At 35.1% G+C, this 25,179-nt stretch overlaps 2 protein-coding genes across 4 annotated transcripts; one reads left to right on the top strand and one right to left on the bottom strand.

Moving 5' to 3' along the window:
- The first annotated feature begins 444 nt into the window (after positions 1 to 444).
- On the top strand, positions 445 to 19,830 carry LOC147569736 (polycomb group protein EMF2B-like). 3 transcript variants are annotated; one of them, XM_086656245.1, is made up of 22 exons: positions 454 to 536; positions 3,293 to 3,338; positions 4,030 to 4,199; positions 4,318 to 4,373; positions 7,785 to 7,896; positions 8,014 to 8,161; positions 8,251 to 8,307; positions 8,860 to 8,999; positions 10,284 to 10,346; positions 10,456 to 10,565; positions 10,762 to 10,826; positions 11,806 to 11,858; positions 11,967 to 12,020; positions 12,100 to 12,159; positions 12,342 to 12,388; positions 12,486 to 12,706; positions 14,216 to 14,534; positions 15,397 to 15,445; positions 16,538 to 16,621; positions 18,111 to 18,190; positions 18,860 to 18,949; positions 19,400 to 19,830. In XM_086656245.1, exons 3-22 carry the CDS (start codon positions 4,074 to 4,076, stop codon positions 19,515 to 19,517), a joined length of 2,052 nt encoding a protein of 683 aa, XP_086512371.1. In that variant the 5' UTR covers positions 454 to 536; positions 3,293 to 3,338; positions 4,030 to 4,073; the 3' UTR covers positions 19,518 to 19,830. The 3 variants fall into 3 exon arrangements, with proteins under 3 accessions (XP_086512369.1, XP_086512370.1, XP_086512371.1); XM_086656243.1 differs by lacking the exon at positions 3,293 to 3,338 and having other exon boundaries at positions 445 to 536; positions 4,025 to 4,199; XM_086656244.1 differs by lacking the exon at positions 3,293 to 3,338 and having other exon boundaries at positions 452 to 536.
- Positions 19,831 to 20,206: 376 nt separating this feature from the next.
- On the bottom strand, positions 20,207 to 22,601 carry LOC147569735 (histidine-containing phosphotransfer protein 2-like). The gene is made up of 8 exons (XM_086656246.1): positions 22,384 to 22,601; positions 22,226 to 22,283; positions 22,082 to 22,153; positions 21,809 to 21,939; positions 21,616 to 21,684; positions 21,349 to 21,420; positions 20,527 to 20,599; positions 20,207 to 20,445 (listed from the first exon to the last, which is right to left on the bottom strand). Exons 3-8 carry the CDS (start codon positions 22,133 to 22,135, stop codon positions 20,404 to 20,406), a joined length of 441 nt encoding a protein of 146 aa, XP_086512372.1. The 5' UTR covers positions 22,136 to 22,153; positions 22,226 to 22,283; positions 22,384 to 22,601; the 3' UTR covers positions 20,207 to 20,403.
- Positions 22,602 to 25,179: the final 2,578 nt, after the last annotated feature.

The raw sequence follows: 25,179 nt of genomic DNA, 5'->3' as shown, positions 1-25,179 counted from the left end.
ATAGAAGAGTTTTACAACTAGGAAGTGAATGAGTATGCGATACCCTTTGCCTTGAAATTCTCGATTAAATAATCTTGACACAAAATTAATATTTGTCAACCTATTTTTGACCGGACTACGATTAAGTATTGGAATTACTAGAAATCACTATTACATGACTTATACTCGTGTCCCATTGTTTTTATATGTACCAAACACAGCCTAAAAGTAATATAAGTCACATTAGCCATTTAGCTGATAATAGAGGGTCATCTATTGGGAAAGGGGTTTGGGACTCCAAAAAGCAAACAATTCAAATAGGGAAAATTTCTAAAGACGCCCCATATTATTGTTTTAAACGCTCCATTTACACATGATTCTTTCAATCTTTCTGGTTGTGATAGGGCGCCTCTGGCAGTAATGTAAGTCGCCTATAAAAGTACCCTTTAAATAGTGTCTTCTCTTCTTCCACAAGGACATCTTTTTTCTAATCTATATTTTCTTGTCTGGGTTATGCTTAGGATTTTGGTTTGATTTCTCCAGCTAGGGCATAAAAGGTATAATTTTTTCTCCTCCTTTTTTCTCTCTCTCCATGTTTATCTGTTTATGTTTTGATTCAATACATGTTTGTTTTATCCATTCTTCATAAGCTGATTTTGAAGAATCCAGCTGATAAATTTATAGTTTTAGAGAATTTTTTAGGTTTTGGGAGTAAGTTACTTTGTTCTTAGGGTTAGTCAACTTAGAGAAATTAGCAAGGTAAGGGTAAGGGTAAGTTTTAAGCTTGTATTAACACAAGTTATGATAATGTGTTCTTGATGCAGCAATTAACATGATTTTTTGTAAGACTACTTATAATCTTTGGATTGATAGATAGAAAAATGAAAATGGGTATCGCGATAGTTTTGATGCGTAAGAGATGATGATCAATTGACCCTTTACTCTCCGCAATCCGATCCCGATTGGGCTTCGCGAGATATCTTTGTTCTAACCTTATAAAGCATGTCAAATCTTGCCTTGTTCTCAAAATGCACTTCATTTGGCACACGGTCTGAAAATTTTGTCGACGTAGGTTTTCTTTCTAAAACGAAATGTAGTCTTTTTCAGAAACGAAGTGCGCTCGTTTTAAAAGAAATGGTCAATTCCTTATAAACTCCAATTCAATTGTTTCCCATTGGTTTGGGTGGTGTCTAGGTTTACCTATGCCATAATTTGGCAGTATTTCAGTGCAGTAGGTCTGGTTGCGACGTAAAGGTTGCTTATAGGGGTTTAATGGAGCAAAATGATCTACTTTAGACACTAAATATGACCAGTGATTTTCAAATAGTGGTTTTGGGCCTTGATGCGATTTGCTTCGAGGGAAAGAATAGCTTTTACGCGATACATGATGTGAAATTTTATTGACCCTAATAATAGGCTAATTGGACTAAATTAAAATACTGGCAAGTGCATGTACAATATGTATATATGACATGTATTACGAGGTCAATGCCATGAGGATTTGTTAGGAATTAAATTAACTAAACAACTGGGACTAGAATTAGTTGAATTTTGAGAGTAAATTATTAATTAAAAAGAATTACAGTAAATGAAAGCAAAATAACACTCTAATTAAAAATGTTATAAGGAAGTTTAAGATGTCGAATTCTACCACTAACGAGCATATTTTATTTTAATATCGAGTTTAAACTATTATATGCCTCTTGATAACTTAAAATTTGGTAGGTATCATTCTCCAATTTTTGGAAGATAAAACAATGACAACCATATATTTTTGCAAATCTCATAACCCACTTCACTTGAAATACTACAGTATCTAAGAATTTCATGGTAAATCTTAGCACATGTATTCGAAGTCAAGTAAGCATTACGTATCAAAGTTTAGCACAATAAATCAAAATTTCAATAATCGTACGGAATGAATCCGAAGTTGTTAAATTATTAGGCTTATGGAAGCATGACTACCTAAGACATTTGTAACACAATGAGAAATGATCAAAAGAAGATTAACATTAAAATATAGAGTGCATGTTAGGGCCTCATCCTCTAGCCTAGTGGGAGAGTTAGGCTTGCATGAATGCAAAGTTCATGGATGCAATAAGTGAATTCCAATTAATTGAGAAGAGAAGAGATGAAAAAGATAAAACCCGGTAAACCTCAATCAAGATTTGCCGTCAACGAACCACTGTTCTATATTTCTGTAAAATAAATGAACTCTCTCCCATAATAACGGCTGAAAAAACCTGTCTGAAATTCTGTCTAGAGTTTCAATATTGGTGGCCAGATATATCCCAAACGAAATGTGTTTGGCTTCCATGGCCAACTCGCCCTCCATTCATACTCAAAGTCCTCTTTTATATAACACTAGGGCCGTTCCAATATAACCGTAAACCCACCTTTCCGTATTTGAATTGGTTCCTCGAAAAACCAAATTTATTAGTGTGATCACGTGGGATAAAAAGGAAATCTTTTTAAATTCTTATATAAATTATTTTCATTTGGTTACCACAATCAAACCACCCTTCGATATTCCTTTGGATACCACTCCTTCGAAACCATTACAATATGATCACTTTTAACCAATTATAAGTTTGGTCCTGGTGTTATCCTAGCTCTATTGAGCATACTCTGGAACAATGGGCAGGGATTTAAACCAAAAAGTTTAGGAAACTAATCTGGCAGACCATCCCAGGCCCAGCTGCTATAATTTGGAACCTCTGGAAGGATAAAAACAATAAGATCTTTAAGGAAGCAAACTTGAATAGCCGAGTGGATTTAGACGACATCAATGGGGACAATTTATGCTTGGTCCAGAGCCAGAAAAGATTTTAACGATGTATCTTACTTAGATATGGTAGTCAATTGGGATGCTTGGACGATGTAACAAGTCCCATTGGTATCTTCCAGTTTTTTTTTGTTCTCTACATGTACGGTTTCTTCTTATTTCAATATATTCATTCAAACTTTCAAAAAAAAAAAAAAATGATAAGTTTGGTCATTTGATTAATTTCCACATGTGATTCTTTTGTATTTTATTTAATTGTTGAACCTCATAAAAGTGTTGGTTGCTTACTAAATGTTGGGCATGTATGAGATTGGTCTATTTTGTTTATTCCTCTGCAACTTGCATTTACAATTTACAATACTTTGGGCATTTTCGATGTCTCCCTGCAAAATCATACAAATCAATTAATATGAATAACTTTGAGTTCTTGCAATGACAAATTAGTAACTAAGAATATAGCACTTACATACTCTTTAATACACTGATCCCACCAAATCTGTAAATTGGTTCCAATTGTTATTTTCAAAGGTTATTGGGTGAAAAGCAGAGCGACACAAATATGAGGCACGACGAGGTAGGGAGGAGTAGCCACCATATTCAATTGGCATATAGCTGTACTCCATCTCATATTTAGATAATTAGTTATTAGGTTGATTAATAAATGATATATTTCAAAAAAACATTATTTGTATGATATAGAAAATAGTTATTTGAATGAATAAATACCGAAGTACACTGTGTCACTCAAACAACAGCAAGTGAGAGTAAATTATAGACGATTCGGTTCTTTGTTGGTGTGTTAGGTGATTCCCTCCTTGACCGCAACAGTTCTAAGGAACTTTATTTATCTGAACGTATAATATAGAACAAAGGTAGCATTCTCGAGAAACTAATAAGACTGATAAGTTAGTTTTTTTATTTTACTTCGTTTCAGTTTAGGTAACGTATGAACAGTTTGGTTCTTGGTTGTTTTGTTAGCTGATTTTGCCTTGGCTACAACAGTTCAGCGGAACTTTCTGATGCCATTTGGTATATCAAAATGTTTGCTTCCCTTTGTCAGGGATGTCTCTTGTTCATCTCATTTTGTACAATCGGAGATTCTACATCAGTACATCTAAAGTTTTCCAGTCATCCATGTTTGATTTTGCATTCCTAGATTTACAGTTCCACTCTACTTGTATACCATACTAGTAATATGGAGTTTGAGGTTAGACGCAAACATGGTGATATTCTTTAGTTATTTTTTTCCTTGCTATGTAGGACAGGAAATCCTGGTCGCTATTGTAGCTATTCTTGGACTGTAGACCAGATGTGCCATCAAGATTCACAGGTCCGTTTGTCTCCAGAGGAGAATGATGCAGCTGAAGAAAGTTTGACAGCCTACTGCAAGCCGGTCGAATTATATAATATTCTTCAACTACGAGCTGCTAGGGATGTAAGATATTGTTTCTATGACATTAATAAGATTTGTATGATAAAACTGTTTTTTCTTTCTGGTTTAGTAGAAACTTTTGTTCTTTCTATCCTAATTTTGAGTTAATTTTTTTTTGTAGCCGTCATTCCTCCCTAGATGTTTATCGTACAAAGTAGAGGCAAACCAAAAAAAGAGGTAACTTGTTTTTGAATAAAAAGTATTGTTTGTTGCACCTGAAGTTATATATTTAGATTCTGTGCCAGTAAGTTATTCTCTATCTTACATCGTTTATAATCTTTGTTCATTTGTTGCAACCTTTGTTTTTGGGTCGTGCCAAGTCGACAAATTTAAAGGTAGTGTTTTCTTACAACAGTCATTTGGAGTTTCTCGGTAAACTAATTTTAGTAATAAACCAGATGTGATACATACGATGAGAAAAGCACGATAGGATATTAGGATGAAATACATGGCTTAATTTAATCTAGCGCTTTGATCAAAATACTAGACCATAAAGAAAGATAAAAAGCAATAAAAGAATCTTAAAAATAAATAAAGCAAAATGATGAAAAGGAACGAAATGGTACGTGAAGAAAATGAGGTCCTAATATCATAAAAGGCGCTGAAATAAAGAGCATGTGTTTTAGAGACACCGCTAACTCTAAATGTGCTGGTTGAGTTTCCAGTCATCTTGAACATAAGCCTATTTACTTTACACTACTCTATATTGCTTGAGGTGTGACGAGAGTGACGTACGTAGGTGCGCCTAGGCAAGCACCTCTGATCACGTATGAGCCTCTAGCCTAGCCGTAGCTCATGTATTTTCATGTTTTGTGGTTTGATGTTCACTTCTTGATGTGATTCAAAATCTGTTTTTGATCTAACCTCCCTTTTGCTTACTTGACTAGGCCAAAGTTAGGCCTTCAATGACATACCTATCTTGGGAATACTGGCATGGCTTTTGTTCGTCATAAAGAGCGCTTTCTTGACTAGGCCAAAGTTAGGCCTTCAATGACATACCTATCTTGGGAATACTGGCATGGCTTTTGTTCATCATAAAGAGCGCTTTCATGCTGTGTAGTAATTTATGTTGCTGCCATTGTTGTATTTTCTGCCTCTCTTTCTATCCTTGATTCTGCCCAAACAATAGCCCTCGAGCCCTTTATGTACGTGCTTAGATCTATGTAGTTGAGCTAGGCCAGATCAACCGAGTTACCTGGGGATTTGTACGGGCTTGATGAGAGCCCGAGCGAGTATATGGCTGAACCCCTGGGTCAGGGGTTTGACAAGTAATTATAGGGGAAGGTGGACTAGTCCACCTTGAGTCCCAGCCATCCCTACCCATCGGACTCGCTGGATCAATTGGATTTTTATTTTGCAGCTGCCATCATATGTAAAAGTAACTTTATGCATTAATTGCAATAAAAAAATAATGAAAACAACTTTACATAATACATGAGTATTTTATTTAAAAGTATATTGTATTTAAAAAAAATATATATAGTACATTCATATTGCAGTTGCTTGGCTGATTCTCTCTATTTATTTTTAGAATACAATATGTATGTGTTACATAAAGCTGCTTTCATGTTTTTAATTGCAAATTAATGCATTAAGCTGCGCTTATACAATATGGCAGCTGCAAAAAGAAAAACGCGACCCAACCGACTGACAAGGCAAGTCAGATGTGTCGGGATGGTCTGGACTCTGGACTCAGCTCGGACTAGTCCAAGCCCCTCTATAGTTACTTGTTGAACCCCTGACTCAGGGGTTCAGCCGTATATTGCCTCAGGCTCTCCTCGAGCCCAAGAAAAATCCCTAAGTGACTCTGACTCTCCGGCCTAGCTCAACTACATAGGTCTAAGCAAATCCCTTGCAGCCTTTCAAATAAGTACCACTTTGCTTCTACACCATCTTCAACAAAGCAAATATTGCTCACACAACTGTAGCTTGTTTAGAATATTTTTTTTCCTCTAGATCTATCTTCGATACCCCTCATGAGAAAAACTCTTGTCATCCTACAAGACATCTATGTCAGAGATCCTGCATTGATCTACCTGTCCTATTTGTTGGATAGTTTTTGTGTTTCCAGATCCTGTAATTACGTAAATTATACCCTGCCTGGGAACAAGCAGACATTTTTCTTTGCAGATCTACCTTCTCATACTAATTCTCACTCGTGAAAAAACCTCCACTCATCCTACAAGAAGTTTACAACAGGGATTTGTACCTGTATTGATCAACCAATGTAAGACTCAGTATGCCCATCCTCTATAGAGTTTTCCTACTCGGAGGTTTGGAGGTGCAATAGCCTTATATAGGCTCAAGGTAGGAGCGGGACGCTCACATCACCTTGCTTTGACTACACTGCTCCACTTCATGGCAAATGCTTGAAAATGATTTAGCTTCTTTTGTTTGTGTTTTAGAGAGGCAACTACAAGAAACATGGTTAAGTTCCCAAAACTCCTACTTCATGTAGGGATCTTATCATATTTTTTTTTGAAACTTTGAATGAATATATTGAAAGAGAAAAATTATATACAAGAGAAGGAGGGATAGGATAGTGGAATCCTCACGATATCCACGCCTCCCAATTAATAAATACATCAACATATGATATGTGCCTAAAGGCATCTATATTTTTTTATTCAAGAGTAAATAGTTCCTTTGACATCTTCTACATCCACATTAATGGCTAAGTTCATATCCTTGAAGATCTTGTTGTTTCTGTCCTTCCATAGGTTCCATATGATTGCCAAGGGGATCAGTTCCCAGACTTTCTTTTTGTTCTTCCTTTTGTAAATGCCCTCCCATTGCTCTAGCATCTGCGATATGGTGCACAGCCTGCACCAATGGATCTTTAAGGATGCTGTAAAATAATTCCAAATTTTGCTAGCTATTGGGCAGGTTAAGAATATATGGTTCAGGCTTTCCTCCTGGTCTTATCATTTTGTTATGGTTTCTATTATTCATTAAGAGTATTTAGTAGTTGAAGAGCTTTGATTAGGACTCTATAATTCGTTTAATACTAGATATTAGAGAGTCTATGTTTGAGTGTTCACACTCACAGGAGGTATTTGATTGTGTATAACTCATCGTTCTCTAGTTTGTTAGATTTCAAATTATGCATTACTCTTGGATTAGGGAGGGGATAAGATCAAATTAGTTTTGCTTAAGGTCACTGCTACATATTAGCAGCACAATATAATGCTGGCAATCAGATATAGATGGATATGATTTTGATGTAGCTGGACCAGAGTCATTTTGATCTGTTACTATTAACGACAGTGAGGATGCTCCGGTTCTAGATGACTTCCATTTAGCTTTGTTTATGGAGTACTAAACGATATTGAGTCTGAAATCTTTGAAGTAGAGTAATATATGAAGGGCCATTTCTCTGATCGAAGCAACATTTCTGGATAACCTTGTGTACAAAATAACATCGTCATGCGACAAACTGAAAGTGATTTGGCTACTATCTGATGATTGTATGAGAAACCATTTAGCACTTGTATTAGTATTGGTTTTCCTGTTGTGAATTTGTGAAATACTGGGTTTCGGTTATATATCTAATATACCACTGTTTACCTTTTTTCATTGTTTCTGTAGGAAACAATTGACTGTAATCTTTCCTGAGAATGTGATCGGAGGGCAGACACAAAATATTTTGCCTTTATATGTCACGTTGGCTCGTCAGGTTACTGATATTGCTGTAACAGGGGTATGAATTGAATGATAGTCTTAAAATGCATCTTTTGTTACACTATTTGTGTCGAAATTTCCGTGGATCATTTCAATTTGTTATAGTAAGACATGTTGTAACATGGTTGCAAAACAGCATTCTGCAGTTTACCGCCTTGGCCGCGGATGTGTTATAACTGATTGCACTGAGTCTGGGAGGAATGGCAGGGTGGAAGCAAATTTGGTTCTCCCTGATCTTAAAAAGATTTCACCGAAAAGTCGCTCCATCCTATTTGTTAGCTGCGGTAGGTAGTGATGCGTCACAATACTGATTGCGATGATTCAATGTAGGTTTTCAAGTGCTGCAGTAGATCAAGTTTTAATTTTCTTGCAGATGCAGGGCAGAGAAATAGTTCTTCAATTGAAGAAGGTCTAGACAAGAAGCATTTGGGTACAAAATCTTTTCCTCATACGGGTTCTTTTAAGATAACATGATTCTTTAAAATGGTTTATTTCTCTTTCTACTATAAGCATGCTCAATCTTTTATGGTGGGTTTCATATTGTTGAGTCATATTTCATTTATTGATCATTAACTAATTCCAAGTTCACAAATAGAGTGAGACTGGACCCCGACATCGATAAGTTGGTTGCTTTTAGATTTTCGGGATCTTCTGAAAGCTGGTAGCTTTGTTACAATATTAAAGATAATACTTTGACTCTGTAACAAACTAGTGTATGAAGTATGAACATCTTATTACAGTTGGATGTTCTAGAATTTTGGTAAAATTCTCTCCGACCCGTCCATATTTTTACTTAAATTCATCTCCTAATGCTAAAATTAGGACCTGTTTACAAACTAATGAAGTTTCACATTACGAATTATGCTTTTGAGTTCTTTCCACTTTGAGATGTGCTCAGCATTCACAGATTAAATAGCACTTTTGTTGATTTATTTATTGAAGCTCCTAAATATTTCTTTCAATCCATTACGTTTCCTGGCAGCGAAGGTTGGAGGATACTGCTTGTGGGGTGAGATTCCAGTGGAATCACTCCATTTTCCATGGGATGAAACTGTAAAATTTAATTTGGGGCATAAATTTGAGACGCCATCAACTGTTGTTATGCGTTCATCCTTTGTGGAGGTACATAAAAAAGTATTGGTGTTCCTGAAATTGACTTTGTAACTTTCTTTGAGGATGAAGTTTCGACTTGTACACTGTTGCATTTCTAAATATATGAAATTAGTACATTAGAATGACACTACTGTTTTTTCGTTGCTCCAACTCTGGAGAGCAGTAATTGGCTTTTCTGTAAGGGTAGCAATGAATAACTTGTACCATTTGGTTCTCCCTTAGCTTTTGGTTCTTTTGATAATTCTTAAACAATATCGTGACTATTCTATTTAGACAGTTATTGATGCTTCACCTACAATTCGGAAGACTGTAGAAATGGGGATTTTTAATTGCCAATTTTTTGGATTTCACTAGCAGTATTAAGTTTTATTGTTTAAATAAAAAAATCCTCGAGCAACTCCAGCCTGTCAGCTACGCATTTGGAGCTGGTCTCAATAAATTTCAGAACCATATAGACTACTCTTATGTCAATGACACCAAATAGGATATTAAATTAATGGAATTGGATATGGATAATAATAAAAGTCACTTCGAGGTTCTCCATGAATTAAGCATGGGACAGAGCTTGTATTGGTAGCTTCAGGCTTGTATTGGTATCAGTTGGTTTCTTAGTTAACATTCTTATGCATTGTAATTGCAAGTCTAATACAATGTTCTCCGGTAACCATATTTTGTCTGCAGTCAACAAGTCAGAACCTTACATTTTGGAGTTGGTCCTCTAGTAACTTCATTTTAGATTATAACTTGTAATAATTTAATCAAAATTTCTATTTATGATATTTACAGGCCTTGGTTGTTTTTCCTTTTATGGATGGGCGATATAAGTCCACCAACTAAACACAAGAGGGTTAATGTTTGTCAAGGTGTCTAGGTTTCGCCTCCTTACTGGAGGAAATACGTAGGAGTCTAGGTGGTCATTTTTCTGGGGTTGCCTTGATCAATAGTTTGGTCCTCCCAGTGTTTCAATGCATGCCTGCTATATGGCGCTTTCTTAGGCTATACCTAAAGTGTAGTTGAATGTGAACCAGTCTGTGATAATAGATGGTAAGGGAATGAGAGTCAGCAAGGACGTTGAGATATCTTTTACATATAAACACCCATAATCTATTCTATTGAAGTTCTTTGATTTTTGTAGTTATTCTTTACTTGTTTCTATCCTATCCTGAAGGCAATGCTCAATCCTACATAGAACTCTAAATGATGCATGTTCAGAATTGTCAGTCTCGTTATCTTTACTTGGTCATTATTTAGTCTTCTGTTTTTTGGTTGTGTTTTGACATTATTTTCTTGCAGCCTAGTTATTTGAACAAGGGTAGCCGTATATCATTCCCGGTTCCTCATTCATCCGAGACCATGGTATGTTTATTCTCCTGTTTTGTGATTTGCTTAAGGTTAACTTACTGTTCTGGCAAACTGTTCCAAGATCTGAAGAATTTGCGAATCGATTTTCTATGCTTTATTATAGGAAGTGCAAGTTAATATTTCTGCTCAAGAGGTGGGGGCAAGAGAAAGATCTGCTTACAACTCTTATTCTTATGAAAATGTTCCTATGTCGTCATTAGCTCGGATTTTCAGGTAAGGTTGCCCTAGTCGTCTTTTCTAAGTTATTTGGGTTATTTTTTCTTTGTTGTTTACCTTGAAAATTATCTCTTAATTTTTTTCTTTTTTTATTCTTAAATTTTGATTTCATCTATAATATTTAAAGTGAGAAAATGAGAGACGTGAGAAGTGTGTTTTATGGATTTATCAATTTGTTGCTTCCGTCTTCCAGGTTGAGAACTGGAAATGTCGTTTTCAACTACAAGTACTACAACAACAAATCGATGAAGACGGAAGGTAAGCATGACTAAATTTTCCAACATACTTTTCTTCAGCAATTTGTCTGTTCCATTTACGTTCACTTCTCCACTTTAATAAGTCAATTAAATATTGCAAGACTCAGAATATTTTGCTTGGACTACATATTGCGTCCTGATAGACTTTTCAGTTTTCATACATTTTTTGGCTCGGTGCAATTAGTGACTTCTAATGTTGTTTGTTCATTTTTTTTCTTCTGGGGCTGAGCTTTATGTGGCTAGTAGCTCTCTCCATTTATCGCCTTTGTGATTGCATTAGACCTGAATTATTTTCTTATAAGCACATTAGAAGATAGCTATAAGTTACTTGTTTTAATGTTGTAGAACAATTATTTTATAATTGTGATATATATCAAATCCGAATAAAATGTTTTCTTTCCTTTCCTTCTATTTTATGATAGTGCAACTTTGTGATTTATATCCAGACTAGTTAGGATTCATGTCGTATGTGAACTTGTTCCGATCTAAATAATTTTATGTGAACTAATTGTTCGTTTCTCCTTCCATTTTTCCCACTCTTGTTGAGTAAACTTGTGATTTATATGTGACCTAGCACTACATATGCATTCTTTTATGCATTTACATATATATAATATTTACATATACATCCCACAACTCTGACCTAGTCGTTAGATAGTAGATCGACGAGCCTCCTTGTTCTAGTTTAATTGCACTGTTGTCTACCACTGCACATGTTCTCTAGATAGATGTCATCATATTATCCTCAATTTAAAGCGATTGTCATCAAATTTTTGTGCGACCTAAGTAGTATCCTGCCACATGCACGTTTTTGTTGGTATTGTAGCTCTTCGTAGTCTCTGAGTGCCTCGTTGACTTACAACTGCTCTTGCAATCTTCAAGATAAGATGTTTTCTTCATTTGTGTTGTTTATCTAAGTTCTCCTCCTTCCCTTTTTCAGAGATTCCAGCTACTAACCCAATACATTTCCTCAATTGCAGTTACTGAAGACTTCTCCTGTCCTTTTTGCTTATTGAAGTGTGCAAGCTTCGGGGTTGTATATTAGTTTCATACATCTGTGCCAATCTTTGTTGTTTCATTTGGTCATAAATAAAGATCTGACATTCAGGCTTTTGTGCTTTGGCTTAACTTTTGTCTGTAGGGGCTGAGATCTCACTTGCTTGCAAGCCATGACCTATTCAACTTTGAGTTCTGGGTATGTAACTTCTGAAGTCTTTTTATGATCCTGATGCTCTTATGAACCTGAAGTTAAATTTTGGCTAATTATGGTGTAGGAATCAGATGAATTCCAGGCTGTAAATATTTCTTTAAGAACAGATATTTGGACACCTGAGGTCAGGTTTCTATTCCATCTAAAAATTCCTCTTATAATACTATTTGGCATCCTTGTACTGATATTAAAGTTATGTAGATCATATCCTTTTGAAACTATACGCTGAGCTTAAAGATGTTGAAAAGAATCTTTTATTTTGTTGTTGTCTCTCTGAAAATGTGCCCCTCTCATGTTCTCCTTTAGATGACTGCGGATGGAGTTGACCTAAAGTCGGAACCGTTTGAGTTCTGGTAATTTCTAGCATTGGACTGCATTTCGTTGTATAAAGTGGTTGTATAAATTTCTTAGAAGTTGGTTAAGACGTTAAGTTACTTGCGAATTGTGCAGCTCAAAACCAAGAAGACGTAGAAATTCAATGAACAGTTCTCAAAATGAAATACATGTACATCCACATATCTTAAAGTTGGGCTCGCCTGAAGGTGATGGTGTGGGTACTAATGAGGTTTTTATGGATGAGGATGCTGAAATGAGTTTACCAGCCATGCCTGTAGAATCTCCAATGGATGTTGAGCCTACATGTCATCTCTCTAATCAGAAGTTACAGAAAGGTTGGTCTGTAATACCGCAATAGTCTGATCTTTTATTAAGGTCTACTTTCAGGATAAAGCGTACTAGCTACCAATATTTATTTGTTGAAACTTTTGAATGAAATATATTAAAGAGAAAGAATTCCCTAGATCTGTTCAAGACTTTTCAGACCTTAGACCCACCTTTTAGTTCTTACATAGTGTTGAACCATATAACCGGATGCCCCTAGATCTTTGATTTTGTTATTAGACAATTAGGCATGTGAGTGATGTCATAACAAACATATAGGTGGAAGTTTTCTGATTGCATATCATCACATCTCTTCTTTTTTTCCTTTCGAGCTATGATTTACTCAACAAAATTGGTTGTTTATGTATTAGTTTCATGTTTGGTTGATTCATCCCTTTGAGAACAGAGAAAAACAGACAAGCCATGGGTCCATATCTTAGTAAGTGGCAAGTACCAAGCCATGCTAAAGTGTTTTTGCTTAAATTTTATATTGTACCCAATGCAATTCCTCTCAAGCCCCAATTTTCAGTTAGTGTAGTCCTCTTCACTAGCATGGTACTAGGGGTTGCAATGGTCTAGGTACCCGAGTATATATAGGACACAATGCGGGCCAGGCTAGGCATATATGCAATATTTTTGCCCATAGTCCACCTAAATGCACCAATATATCGGCCTTGCTGGGCCTCGGTTATAGGGAAATTAAGTACCTAATGACTAAGAATAACTATATATAAAAATATTTAGACCTGAGATATAATACAATACCAAGTTCTAGACACCATGATAAGAAAAACATTTGGAACTTCAGGTCATCCATACATTTGAAACTTTAGATGTACTCGACCAAACAAGAAAATTTATGATTCTTTTCTTCACCAGATACATTTTGTTTCTGATGTGCTCTGTGCAATATCTGCTTAGCTTCATCTTATTGGGAATTGAATGGCTTCGTCTTTTATAAGTAGACCCTTTGTTTGTAAGCATATTACTGATAATACCCTCTATAGTCTAAAGTAAACTGTTTGTGTAGTTTCTTGCATATTACAAATAGCATCCTTAGTAACCGTCCAAATAAAAAGTAAGACCCTCAATCTTTGCATAAAGAAGTCAGTCACTGTACTTAAGCTTTTAGTTTGTGTATACTTATAAGTGGCCACGTGGGGCTGACATGAGATGATCCGAACTATGCCATTTTCAAGATAAATATCTTCTAAATTAGACAAACCCAACAAAAAACGACACATTTCCACCCAGCAGAAAAAAATCATGGTATATTTTTCTATACTTCGGGATTGAACTTATGCCAATACCTAACTTTAATTGCTCTAAACCTATAAAAATGAAATTTAGAGATAATCATGCTCATCATCATCCAATGCTCTGATCAAGTCAGCAACGTGTTAGGTGCTCCTTTCCGGACGTGTGCTTCTTTCCATTTTGAAGCAGTATTTCATTTTCTCTTCTGTGCCTATCTTTAACTTTAAGTATGCTAACAAGTCACCACTCACCAACGTGTTCAGGTGCTCCTTCAAGTAATGGAAGGCAGAAGATTTCTAAACCATTTCTCGGAAAGTATGATTTGCCAAGTGGGAGGCATAATGCAGGGGGCAATGGTTCAGAGACTTCTTCTGCATCAGAGTTGATGGAACACGATGCATCAAACCCCAACAGTACTGGTGTTTCAAACCCTAACTGTACTGGTGTTTCAACTGGTACGGCTAAGTCTTCTAAAGGACCCGAATGCCCTCAATCAGTAGGTGGAAACAATCTTACTCCTTCTGCAACACTACAATTTGCGAAGACAAGAAAATTATCATCCGAACGATCTGATCCTAGAAAGTACGTTCATCAATCTTAAACCTTGGAGTATATTAATATGTGCTACAAGCTTTTTTCGTACAGTGTAGTAGTTATCATCTATTTCCTGTCTATCGTTCCCGAATGTCATGGTGGCATGTCGCATTTCTTTATGTGGATCATCGATAGGAGATCCTAAGTTTGTGCTTGAATACTTTCTGTGCATTTCATATAGTAGATTTTTTTCATTTTTTCTTGCATGCTTTGATTCTACCCCAGTCGGGGAAAAAAATTACATGCTTCTATGTTTCTACTGCCAAACTTCTACTGCTCACTTGAGGTTGCATTGGTCTCAAGACAATGCACTAATCTGAATATTTTGGTTGGTAATCAACCTCCTAGGTTGGAAAGTAGCACTAAATATTTCGATAAGAAACATGGCAGACACAACTTTTATCATTATGTGCTGTATAACTGATACACATGAAGATTCATAGACCCTTAGTTTTTTACATAAGTTCTTGCTTCTAACGAAACCAACGTGCCATGTAATTCCCTTTCGAAGAATCAATTTTGGCAGTTCACTTGGGGACCCTCTTCCTAGATTGTTCTGCAAGCTAAGATGTATATGTCAAGAGGCAAAAAACACCAAAGCTCCTTTGACGGCCTTTTTATCGAACAACCACGAGTCATGTGAATCCCCTAATAAATATATAACTATTTTCTTATTCTAGAACTGGCTTATGGTTAATTGTGGGGCGGAGGATACCAAAGCTGTATGGCTTTGGAGGCCCATAATATTTTCTTCTCTTTTATAGATAACGAGCTCTTTCTGTTAGCAAGATTACTCGTTTCTTTTAAAGTAGCACACCGCTCGACTTAAGTTATCCTGTTCTCTTTGCAGCCGTGCAATGCTACAAAAGCGACAGTTTTTCCATTCTCATAGAGCTCAGGTAACAGACTATGTATTTGATTATTCCAATCCTCTTGAATTTTTTTGTTCCTGTGCCACCTTTGGTTTGTGAATCATTTGCAGAGCTATATTAGGCAATTTGCTAGATAATGTGATTTTAATTGGTCAGCTTTGTTAACTTGAAACATGATGTCCATGGTAAGAGAGAAAACTGCTTTTGAGTATAACTTTTCAAATAATTCAACCTGGAAACTTGTACGGTTATTAGTTCTGGTATCAGATGTTGGTACGAGGTACAGGGAGTGGAAAGGGCTAAACAGGATAGGGACATAGTTATTTATGTTTCTTTGCCCTAGCTATTATGTCCTTGCAGTTTTCTACTTACAAATTTTGCTATTTTTGTGTAATTTATGAAAAATGTTAACCTGAAATATATTTTGTAGTTTTTACATGATTACGTGCAAGTTATCTTTTGAACAAAGAAGATTATACTACTATGAATAAAAGTACAAGTTTGGAACCAAAATTTGGCCCTGGGCATCCCAAAATAAATTTAGAAATTAAATTGTTACAAAAATTTCCCTGCTTAGTACTTAAAAGATCGAAAGTGATTGAACATGTCTAATCTTTCTTCCTTAACAAAAAAAAATGTCTAAATCTTTCTATTATCCATTGCTTCGTTTCTTGTTTTCCAGATACATCATATTATTGTGTGCCATAGTAGCTTCCCTAGGTTATTTCATTCCTTTGGGACTTAGAAGTTCCCCCTACTGCAGTTACTGATTTAACCCTAAACAAACCAGCCAAACCATATTCACCGAAGATACATGCATAGATTACGTTATAACCACTGATGTAACAGCAAGTATTCGGCAAGAATATTGAGTATCTGACACGAGTATCTGAATGTTGATGCGGCAAAAAAACTGTAAAAGAAGTATTTATGTTATATAGTTATATCTGTTTGCTACTATTTCCAAAGAAAATGCGTCGGTTTAGCTGTTAAAAGATGAAAAGATTCATCTATTTTCTCCATAAACTGATGAAATCGACTTATCTGGTAAACTGCACATAGTTTTTATAAACACTTCAACAGACTTATCTGGTAAAATGGTTTTTTCTATGCTTGAAGCCAATGGCAATGGAGCAAGTTTTATCAGACCGGGATAGTGAGGATGAAATAGATGATGAAGTTGCCGATTTTGAAGATCGAAGGGTGCGTTTGCTGACTCCAACTACTTCAACCCTTTATATTTTGTTCTTGTTAGCAATTCAATTTTGGTTATGCATGTTTTGCATTGTCAGAGTAGTTGGTAAACGCCCCGAGTGTTGTCCTTGGTATTTATCAACATCTACGGAAAATAAAAAAAATAAACGAGGGTTTGTTAAATGTGAAATAGGTCTAGGGAAAGTAAGGGAGAACAACTCAAAATGAAAATAGATCAAGAGAGGAACATGCCTTTGTAAAATCACCCACCTTTCACTCACATCTTTAAATTTAATGCACCTGTCAAACAAATAAAATTAGCTTTTGTCATCTTCCCGTTCAGGTTTCTCTGAAGGGCAAGAATTGTATATTGATGTAAGGCTAGTACAAGCTTCTTTCTTATGATTCCGAACGATGTACTTCTAATGCTCTTTCTGCAGCAAGGATGAATTTACTTCATCTTTGACAAATTAGCCCCTCGGTTTTGGACATTATTGGTATTTAGTAACACTCTTATAAAGTCTGGGTGACAGCACTCTGGTACGGTTCTTTGAGAAAATAACACCTCTAGCTACCTCCAAACAAAATATACTGGCCTCCATTTCTTTTTGCATAATAGAGAACCTCACTGAATTAGCTTACACTTGCTTGTAGTGAACATGTAGAATGATCTGAAGTAAAATCTTCTTCAGGTTATCCTGCCGAAAAGAATGTGATAGTGTTTCCATGTTTCTATAGTATCTCTGCCACTTTTGTAAATTGTTATTTATTTCTACACAAACAGTATTATTTGAAGGAAATATTTTGATTTCCAGCGAGACTTGTGTTTATACTGGACCAAAATTTACACGAGCTAAAGTCACTATGATCCATTTATCTTTATATTTAGTACTCAATTGTAGTGACCTTAGTAGTCATTGAATTTTATAGTTGGTCGATAATCCAATTTAAGTTTTGTCAATGATAGTTCTTTAATCTTGAGGGGTAGTAGCCTGTGAGAGTGGTTCTCTTTATGAATATTATACAAGAAGATGGAGGTCGTCTAAGCCTGTGTGAGTGGTTCTCTTTGTGAATATTATACAAGATGGAGGTCGTCTATGATCCATTGAATTCATTAGTTTCCTTGGACAATATCTACTAGGATAATACCTCATACTAATTTTCTTTCTGATAAGTTTTTCTTCTTGCTGCTCTGTTCTTCACCGGGCCATGAACAAGTTAGCCGAGTTACTCAGGAGTACTTGTCTTTCTATATTTTTATTTATTTACATATAAAGTAGTGGGAAATAGGTCCTTACTTATATCTTCTAACCTCTAATAACATGAAAGAGGTCTACCTGCACAGTGGAAAATAATCAACTCACCCCATCCTGAGTCGCTAGTAACTCGCAGTTACTAGAGTTATCGAGTTTAAGTGAAGTTCAAAGTACTTGTTAACTGTTTATAAGAGTTTTACTGAAAAAGGAGATTGTTGATGATTATTGATGGTATGTTGCAGATGCTTGATGACTTTGTCGATGTTACAAAAGATGAAACAAGGATTATGCATCTCTGGAACTCATTTACTAGGAAACAGAGGTAAGCTCTGTTAATTCTGAGATAACGAGCTTCTAACAAAACTCAGCCATCTTGGGCTTGGTTATATCACATATGCCAATACATAATATGTCTCAGGTTCTTAGCCTTTTCTTTTGGTTCTTCTTGCTCTTCCTTTATGTTTAGATGAGTGTGGTTCCATGACGAGTAAATACCATCAAATAAATGTTGATTTTCTCCATGTTGTTATGAGACAATGAAAAGAATCACCATAGGCGAAACTGATGTTCGTATGTCGATCATTATAACTATGGAAATTTCTTGATCTACGAAAATGTGTCATCTTGAAAATTGACCAACAGTTCCTCTTCTTGTTTGTAATCTCATCTTTACTAGTTGGATTACCGAGAGATAAAGAAGAATAGGAAGTATTTTTTCGATTTAGGTCAGTCTGTCACTACACTGCAAGTCAACCACCGTGTACTATGATATCCATATGCTTTTTGGGATATGGAAGGAACTCAAGATCTCTTACAGGAGAACTTGATATTTAGTAAATTAAACAGAAAACTGAGATCTATTTGGATAGGTTTATTTCTTTTCTTGGTGAAGTATATTAACTATTGCTTTTTAGTTGTACGGCCTACGTGTTATAGTTGCTCGATCATTATCAGTTATATGAAGTAACTGTTTTACTCCTTTTAACGGCAGGGTATTAGCTGATGGTCATATTCCGTGGGCATGTGAAGCATTCTCAAGACTGCATGGAAGATACCTTGTTCAATCACCTCAACTGTCTTGGTAACCCTACTTTTTTTCCTTTTAGCATATAGACACAAGAAGTACTCATCTTTACAGTCTCGGACTCTTGGTCTGTTGCATTTTGACATACTTGTAAGGAAGTAACCAATTACACAAACAAAACATTTATAACTAGTGGGGTAAGGATACGGGCGGACTCAGATATCTATGGGTACTTCAAACATGGGCCGAGCATCGTGGGCTCCTAACTCTTTAGAACAATAGTTTTGGTGGCCTGCTCAGGGCAGTGAAATATGATAGTGCACCAATCAATCTGATTTCAGAAAAACATTGACGAACTGAGGACGTACCCTATACTGAGATTTCTAAGTGCCTAATGTATTAGTACGAAATCCTAAACAAACAAACCCATTTGAACACATTCAAATTGTTAAAAAATTGAAATTAAAGTATCATTTGAGAAATATTTATGTTTCTGAACTTTTTCAGGTGTTGGAGGTTATTCATGATCAAACTGTGGAACCACAGCCTTCTGGACGGCCGTACAATGGATAATTGTAACACAATTCTTCGAGGATACCAACAGGAGAACTCAGATGCAAGCTAAAGATTAAGCCAGTAGACATAGAGATGACATAAAGCATGTTTAATTCACTCATATTCTGGGTGTCTTGATATTTTTCATGCTTTATTCTTTTTTGAAGGTTGGGCTAGAAATCAGGGTATCATTCTTTTGAGATAGGTATACAGAGAAAAACCCATATAAAAGGTTTACAAAAATTTATATTTTCAAACTCAATTAGGTACTTTAACAAAAGAAAAACTCAATCATCTTCTTCGCTACATTTCTCTTTCATTAAACCGACAAATCCATGAATTCTGTCTCTGAATTATCTTAATCTATCTTGAACTTTGTTAAAGATGGTTCTCTTCTTGTTCTCTTTCTTCTTGTATGATGAATTCAGCTTAAATTGCATTTTGTTTGCTCAATTCTTGAACTATTATCCTAACCCCTAGGAAGCCTGAGATTTCTAGTTAATGGGAGTCTAGAGTCATTACTAGCTAAAACATTGACGTTTACTCTTCTTGGCAAAAGATATGCAGTAGAAGCGGTAACTTCGAGGGAGGGATTTCGATCTCACTTTTGCTGCTTAGGGTCAAGCTCATCTCACTTTTGTTGGTTAGGCTCTACAAGGCCACCTGAAAGATTTTACAACATGCTGAGTTTGAGAGTACACCTATAGTCTAGAATCCGCACACTCTCTCTCTCTCTGAGGAAAGTGAGACAAAACCAAGTACCGGAAAATGTATTTACCATAAACAAGTACTATTAAATCATGGGTTTCAAAACAAAATATATCAATAAGCTTTTTCAACAATGTAGATGGATAAATAAATGCTAAACTGAAGTTGTAGTCTGATATATAACCCTCCCACCCACAAAATGAAGTGAAAAGCTGCAATGTACTTGAAAATATTGACAGATTTCTCCCTCACTGTTGCTTCGAACCATATGAACGAATCTGGTGGTCAAGCTGCATCCGATGAGTAGTATAAGAATCATGAAATCCCAAATGAGAAGATAAGGAAAATACATCATAAAAGCAAAAGAATACCTCAAGATAGATCTTGAATCTACTCTCTAGTTTACGGTACTCGTTAGTGATAGTATTCAAAATCCGAATGCACCTAAAAGGGGATAGAACTTTCGTCAGAAGATCGGAAAATCTTTTTGAGTAACATAACTCTTTAGTAACAACCACCAATGAACATGGTAGTTTTTGGATTACTTCGTAAAGGAATTAGATACGACAAAAGTGCCAAAACAATGACCATATGCAAACTTAGATCTCCTACACGACAAATATGGGTGGTGGGTTGCAGTGGGCTGGTTCTAGCCCAACCTGTCAGATTCACCTCTCGTTACCGGTGTAAAAATAAGGGCCAACCAACTGTACATTTAGAATCTCCATGAACAAATGATTTTCATATCAGATATTTCTAAAGTAGATAATGAGAGCAAAATAAGTAGCAGAATTATGACCTAAAAAACAGATTGAAGCCTACACAATATCCATCTATTCAAGGAAATGAATCTGCACATGTCCATGTTACTCATTGTGTGAACCCCTCTAAAAAATATCAAGAGTTCGTTTCTGAGTCTTGGGGAGCACAACTTAGATTTATTCTATGTAATTTACAGGTGCGAATATAAAACATATAGTTTGTTCAATGGGGGTTTAGGGTTCTTTCAAATGGTCCTTAAAGGGTTATGTGTAATACCATTTATGAAAGTTTTGTGGCAGTTGTGTTGATTCCATTCACATCAATGTGATATGATGTGCTCATGTCTTGTGATGTAATGTATCGAAAGAAAAGAAATGAACCTAAAATTCAGCAAATTAGGAAAGAAATATTATATGAAAATGACTTCATACCCGTCCTTGTCACGATTCTCTGCAACTTGACGAAAGTTAATGCAATGATATTTTATACATTGTGCTCCAATACTGCAAATACCAACAAGGTCACAAATTAGAATAAATATCGATCTCTAATAGGGTGCGAATAATTGTGCTTCCTTTTAGTGATTCTCAACGGTTAAATGTCTTCCTATAGTCAACCGTAAATTAACATTATTTTCGTCGCTAATCTCAATTATAAGTAATTGAAGGTATTTACTGAATTTGAGAAAGATTGTTCACCTTGAGCTACTTCCTTTTAGTTGGTGAACATAAGCGGCAACCTTCGCATAATCCACAACCTGCATATTCCTATATACCAAAAAAGAGATTATCAAAAAATTAATTGAAAAACAAATACTATCTTGAAAATCAAATAACTTTTTTTAATTATTATGAATCAAACGGCTAGTAATAATGTAATTTTGAAGCGTACATAAGTTTAGAGAGTTCCATTAAGATCCTATCAGTGTCTTGGTGGAACAAGCTGATGACTTCAGCGACGAATCCAGGATTAGTTTCATCATCTAATTCTTGTAATTGAGCGAATTGCGAATCCAACAATTTCTACATAAAAAAATTGGTCATATTAATTAAACCCAAATTATGAAGAAACAAAGGAAAATTATAAGGAGAAAAAGAACATTCAATTAATCTCTGAGACTAGTACAGGGAGAGAAAACCCTAGAGTCAGAGAAGTTTAAATTACCTCTTTGTGAATCAAAGAAGCTACCAAATCGCGAAGCGATTGCTGAAGATCCATCTACAAAACTTTGAGGACCTGGGAAAAAAATTCTAGGGTTATTTTGTATTTGGGTAACACATGTGTTAAAAAACTTGAGTAGGATCATACCTTTGGACTTGATGAAGGTTGAATCTTTAGATTGAATTGAGTGAAAAAAAAAAAAACCCTAAAAACCAAACTAATGTGATTAGTATTAAGGATTTTAATAAGGGAGAACGGAAGGCAAAAAAGGAAGAGAGGGAGAGATAGAAACCCTAGGTACCAACCTGTATGTGGGCGGGAGAATGGAGAGATGAAGAAGGAAGGAAAACCGACGACATTCATTCTGATAACACTTAATTCCGTTACCGGTAAATGGTATAAACGTAAGTTTCTAAAAATTGAGAAGTAAAGAGGGGAAAGAAATTGAATTTTTAATGTGCACTCATGGAAATTAAATTTCATTTTATAAAAATATTTTTCTTTCCCAAAGAACTACTTAACACTTATGAGGTAAAAAAAATTAGGGGCGGAAATTCTAAGGCCCACAATCTGAGGGTTAATAGAGAATCAGAACCAATCCAAAATATTAATGAGAAAAAAACCCAGTAAGTAAAAATACACTATTACCCTCACTTACATAAAGATAAGACAACACTATCCTGACCCAAATTTCGTCCAAATTTCCCGCCCAATTCAGAGACATCCCATCAATGTCCCTCTTCCAGCTCAAATATTTCTTTCCTTTTTTCTGTCTCTACCTTAACCGGAATTGGGTGATCGGACATGAAATTAGTTTCGTCGGAAACGAAGTCCGACCGTTGAACTACCGGTATGATTTCATCTTCATCTTCTTTAATGCTGCATCTTCTTTAATGTTTCATCTTCTTTAATGTTTCATCTTCTTCTTCTTCTTTAATCTTCATCATCATACAATCATAAGTTTTTTTCATGGTGTTTTAGAAGAGAGAAATTAAATTTTAGATCTAGAGATTTTAATCTCCGTTAATGAGGTATTTCTTGATGTTTCTTTATTTAATGATGTTCAATCTTCTTATAAGATTTTTGAGTTTTGCTTCTACATTCTCTAATTTCTTTAACAAGGTAAAATCCATTATACAGTTTTTTGTTCTAAGAAACCAAAAAGTACAAAGTTAGATCTATTTTTCGGTTTCTCTCTCTAGAAATTACGTTTTAGCAGATGTTGATGTTTAACAGACAAATTATCAGGTGTTTTAACCATTTCAGAATATGTTGTTCGTTAAGGGGTTCTGTTTCACACATTTAGGGGTTCTGTTTCACACATTTAGGGGTTTGTTGATGATTTTTGGGAGTTTTACTTGGTAAAAAAAACTATTGTTCTTCGTTAAGCATTTTGGGAGTTTTTTGAGACATTTACAGCAATGTTGAAGACATTTGGGATTCTGTTTCAAACATTTAGTGTTTTGTTGTTGATTTTTGGGTGTTTACTTGGTAAAAAAACTTTTGTTCATCGTTAAGCATTTTAGGAGTTTTGGAAAAAATTAAAGTTATGTTGAAGACATTTTGGGTTATGTTTCAAACATTTAGGAGTTTGTTGATGATTTTTTGGTGTTTTACTTGGTAAAAAAGTTATTGTTCTTTGTTAAACATTTTTTATGGGTTTTTTGAACCATTTACAATTATGTTGAAGACATTTCGGATTCTGTTTCAAACATTTAGGGTTTTGTTGGTGATTTTGGGGTGTTGTACTTGGTAAAGAAAACTTTTGTTCTCCGTTAAGCATTTTGGGGGTTTTGGGAAAAATTTAAAGTTATGTTGAAAACATTTTGGGTTTTGTTTCAAACATTTAGGGGTTTGTTGATGATTATTGGGTGTTTTACTTGGTAAAAAACTATTGTTCTCCTTTAAGCATTTTGGGGGTTTTTGGAGACATTTTGTTGAAGACATTTGGGATTTTGTTTCAAACATTTAGGGTTTTGTCTGTTGATTTTGGGGTGTTGTACTTGGTAAAAATAAACTTTTGCTCTTCGTTAAGCATTTTGGGGGTTTTGAGAAAAATTTAAAGTTATGTTGAAGAGATTTTGGGTTTTGTTTCAAACATTTAGGGGGCTGTTGATGATTTTTGGGGGTTTTACTTGGTAAAAAATTTATTGTTATTCGTTAAGAATTTTGGGAGTTTTTAGAGACATTTACAATTATATTGAAGACATTTGGGATTCTGTTTCAAACATTTAGGGTTTTGTTGTTGATTTTTAGGTGTTTTACTTGATAAAAAAAACTTTTGTTCTTCGTTAAGCATTTTAGGGGTTTTGTGAAAAATTTAAAGTTATGTTGAAGACATTTTGGGGTTTGTTTCAAACATTCAGGGGTTTGTTGATGATTTTTTGTTGTTTTACTTGGTAAAAAAAACTATTGTTCTTCGTTAAGCATTCTTTGTTGTTCAAAATACCGACACTTCTTCAATAATGAGAACACCTTCTCTTTTGTTAAAAACATATTTATCAATTGTTTAATGTATATTTTTGCTCTTCATATCCGGGATTCATTCTGAATGAGTATGCCTTTGACATTTTCCACTACTTCTAAACATTTTTAGAAATGCTGATAACATTCGCTTTAATGTCTCGAACATGTTCCTATATTCCTACTGCATATAATCATTTGTTCATTCCGCTTGCAGAATTTTCATCTATGGAACCGGATAGAGCACCTGCTACTTCTCAAAATAATGATAAGAAAAGCTAGTTTGTGAATCATGTCGAGCCCAATTGTAGTTGACATTCTTTCGTATGTCTCCAACATGAATTAGAATGTTTGCATATGTTGCTTATTTGTCTTAGATTCTCTTCTTTTTGTCTATGAATTTTATATATTGTTCCAAACATTCTAACTCATGTTGTTTAGTGAATGGATCCTTACATGGCTAACTCTTATTTTGTAAATTTCTTATTCATCCAAAAGAGTGTCAAACAATGTAAAAATGCACCTGAAGAATGTTCATAACATTATTGATTGTTTCTTCATATTTTGTTTAATCCCTGAGACAAACTGTTTATTGTCTCTGCATCTCATATATTTTGAAGAACAAATTTTTTGTTATC

This window comes from Eschscholzia californica, unplaced genomic scaffold (assembly GCF_041429995.1).
Source record: "Eschscholzia californica isolate CP2 unplaced genomic scaffold, dmEscCali1.0.p SCAF_1, whole genome shotgun sequence".
In the NCBI taxonomy this organism is placed as follows: Eukaryota; Viridiplantae; Streptophyta; class Magnoliopsida; order Ranunculales; family Papaveraceae; genus Eschscholzia; species Eschscholzia californica.
This window is presented reverse-complemented; position numbering and strand designations above follow the sequence as displayed.

Coding starts and splice junctions, on each gene's coding strand:
- LOC147569735 (XM_086656246.1), bottom strand. CDS start 22,135: ATGGATCTTCAGCAATCGCTTCGCGATTTGGTAGCTTCTTTGATTCAC. Junction 21,940..22,081: donor CTTCTTTGATTCACAAAGAG/GTAATTTAAACT, acceptor TTTTTTATGTAG/AAATTGTTGGATTCGCAATT. Junction 20,600..21,348: donor GAGAATCGTGACAAGGACGG/GTATGAAGTCAT, acceptor ATCCCCTTTTAG/GTGCATTCGGATTTTGAATA.
- LOC147569736 (XM_086656243.1), top strand. CDS start 4,074: ATGTGCCATCAAGATTCACAGGTCCGTTTGTCTCCAGAGGAGAATGAT. Junction 4,200..4,317: donor AACTACGAGCTGCTAGGGAT/GTAAGATATTGT, acceptor TTTTTTTTGTAG/CCGTCATTCCTCCCTAGATG. Junction 4,374..7,784: donor GAGGCAAACCAAAAAAAGAG/GTAACTTGTTTT, acceptor TTGTTTCTGTAG/GAAACAATTGACTGTAATCT.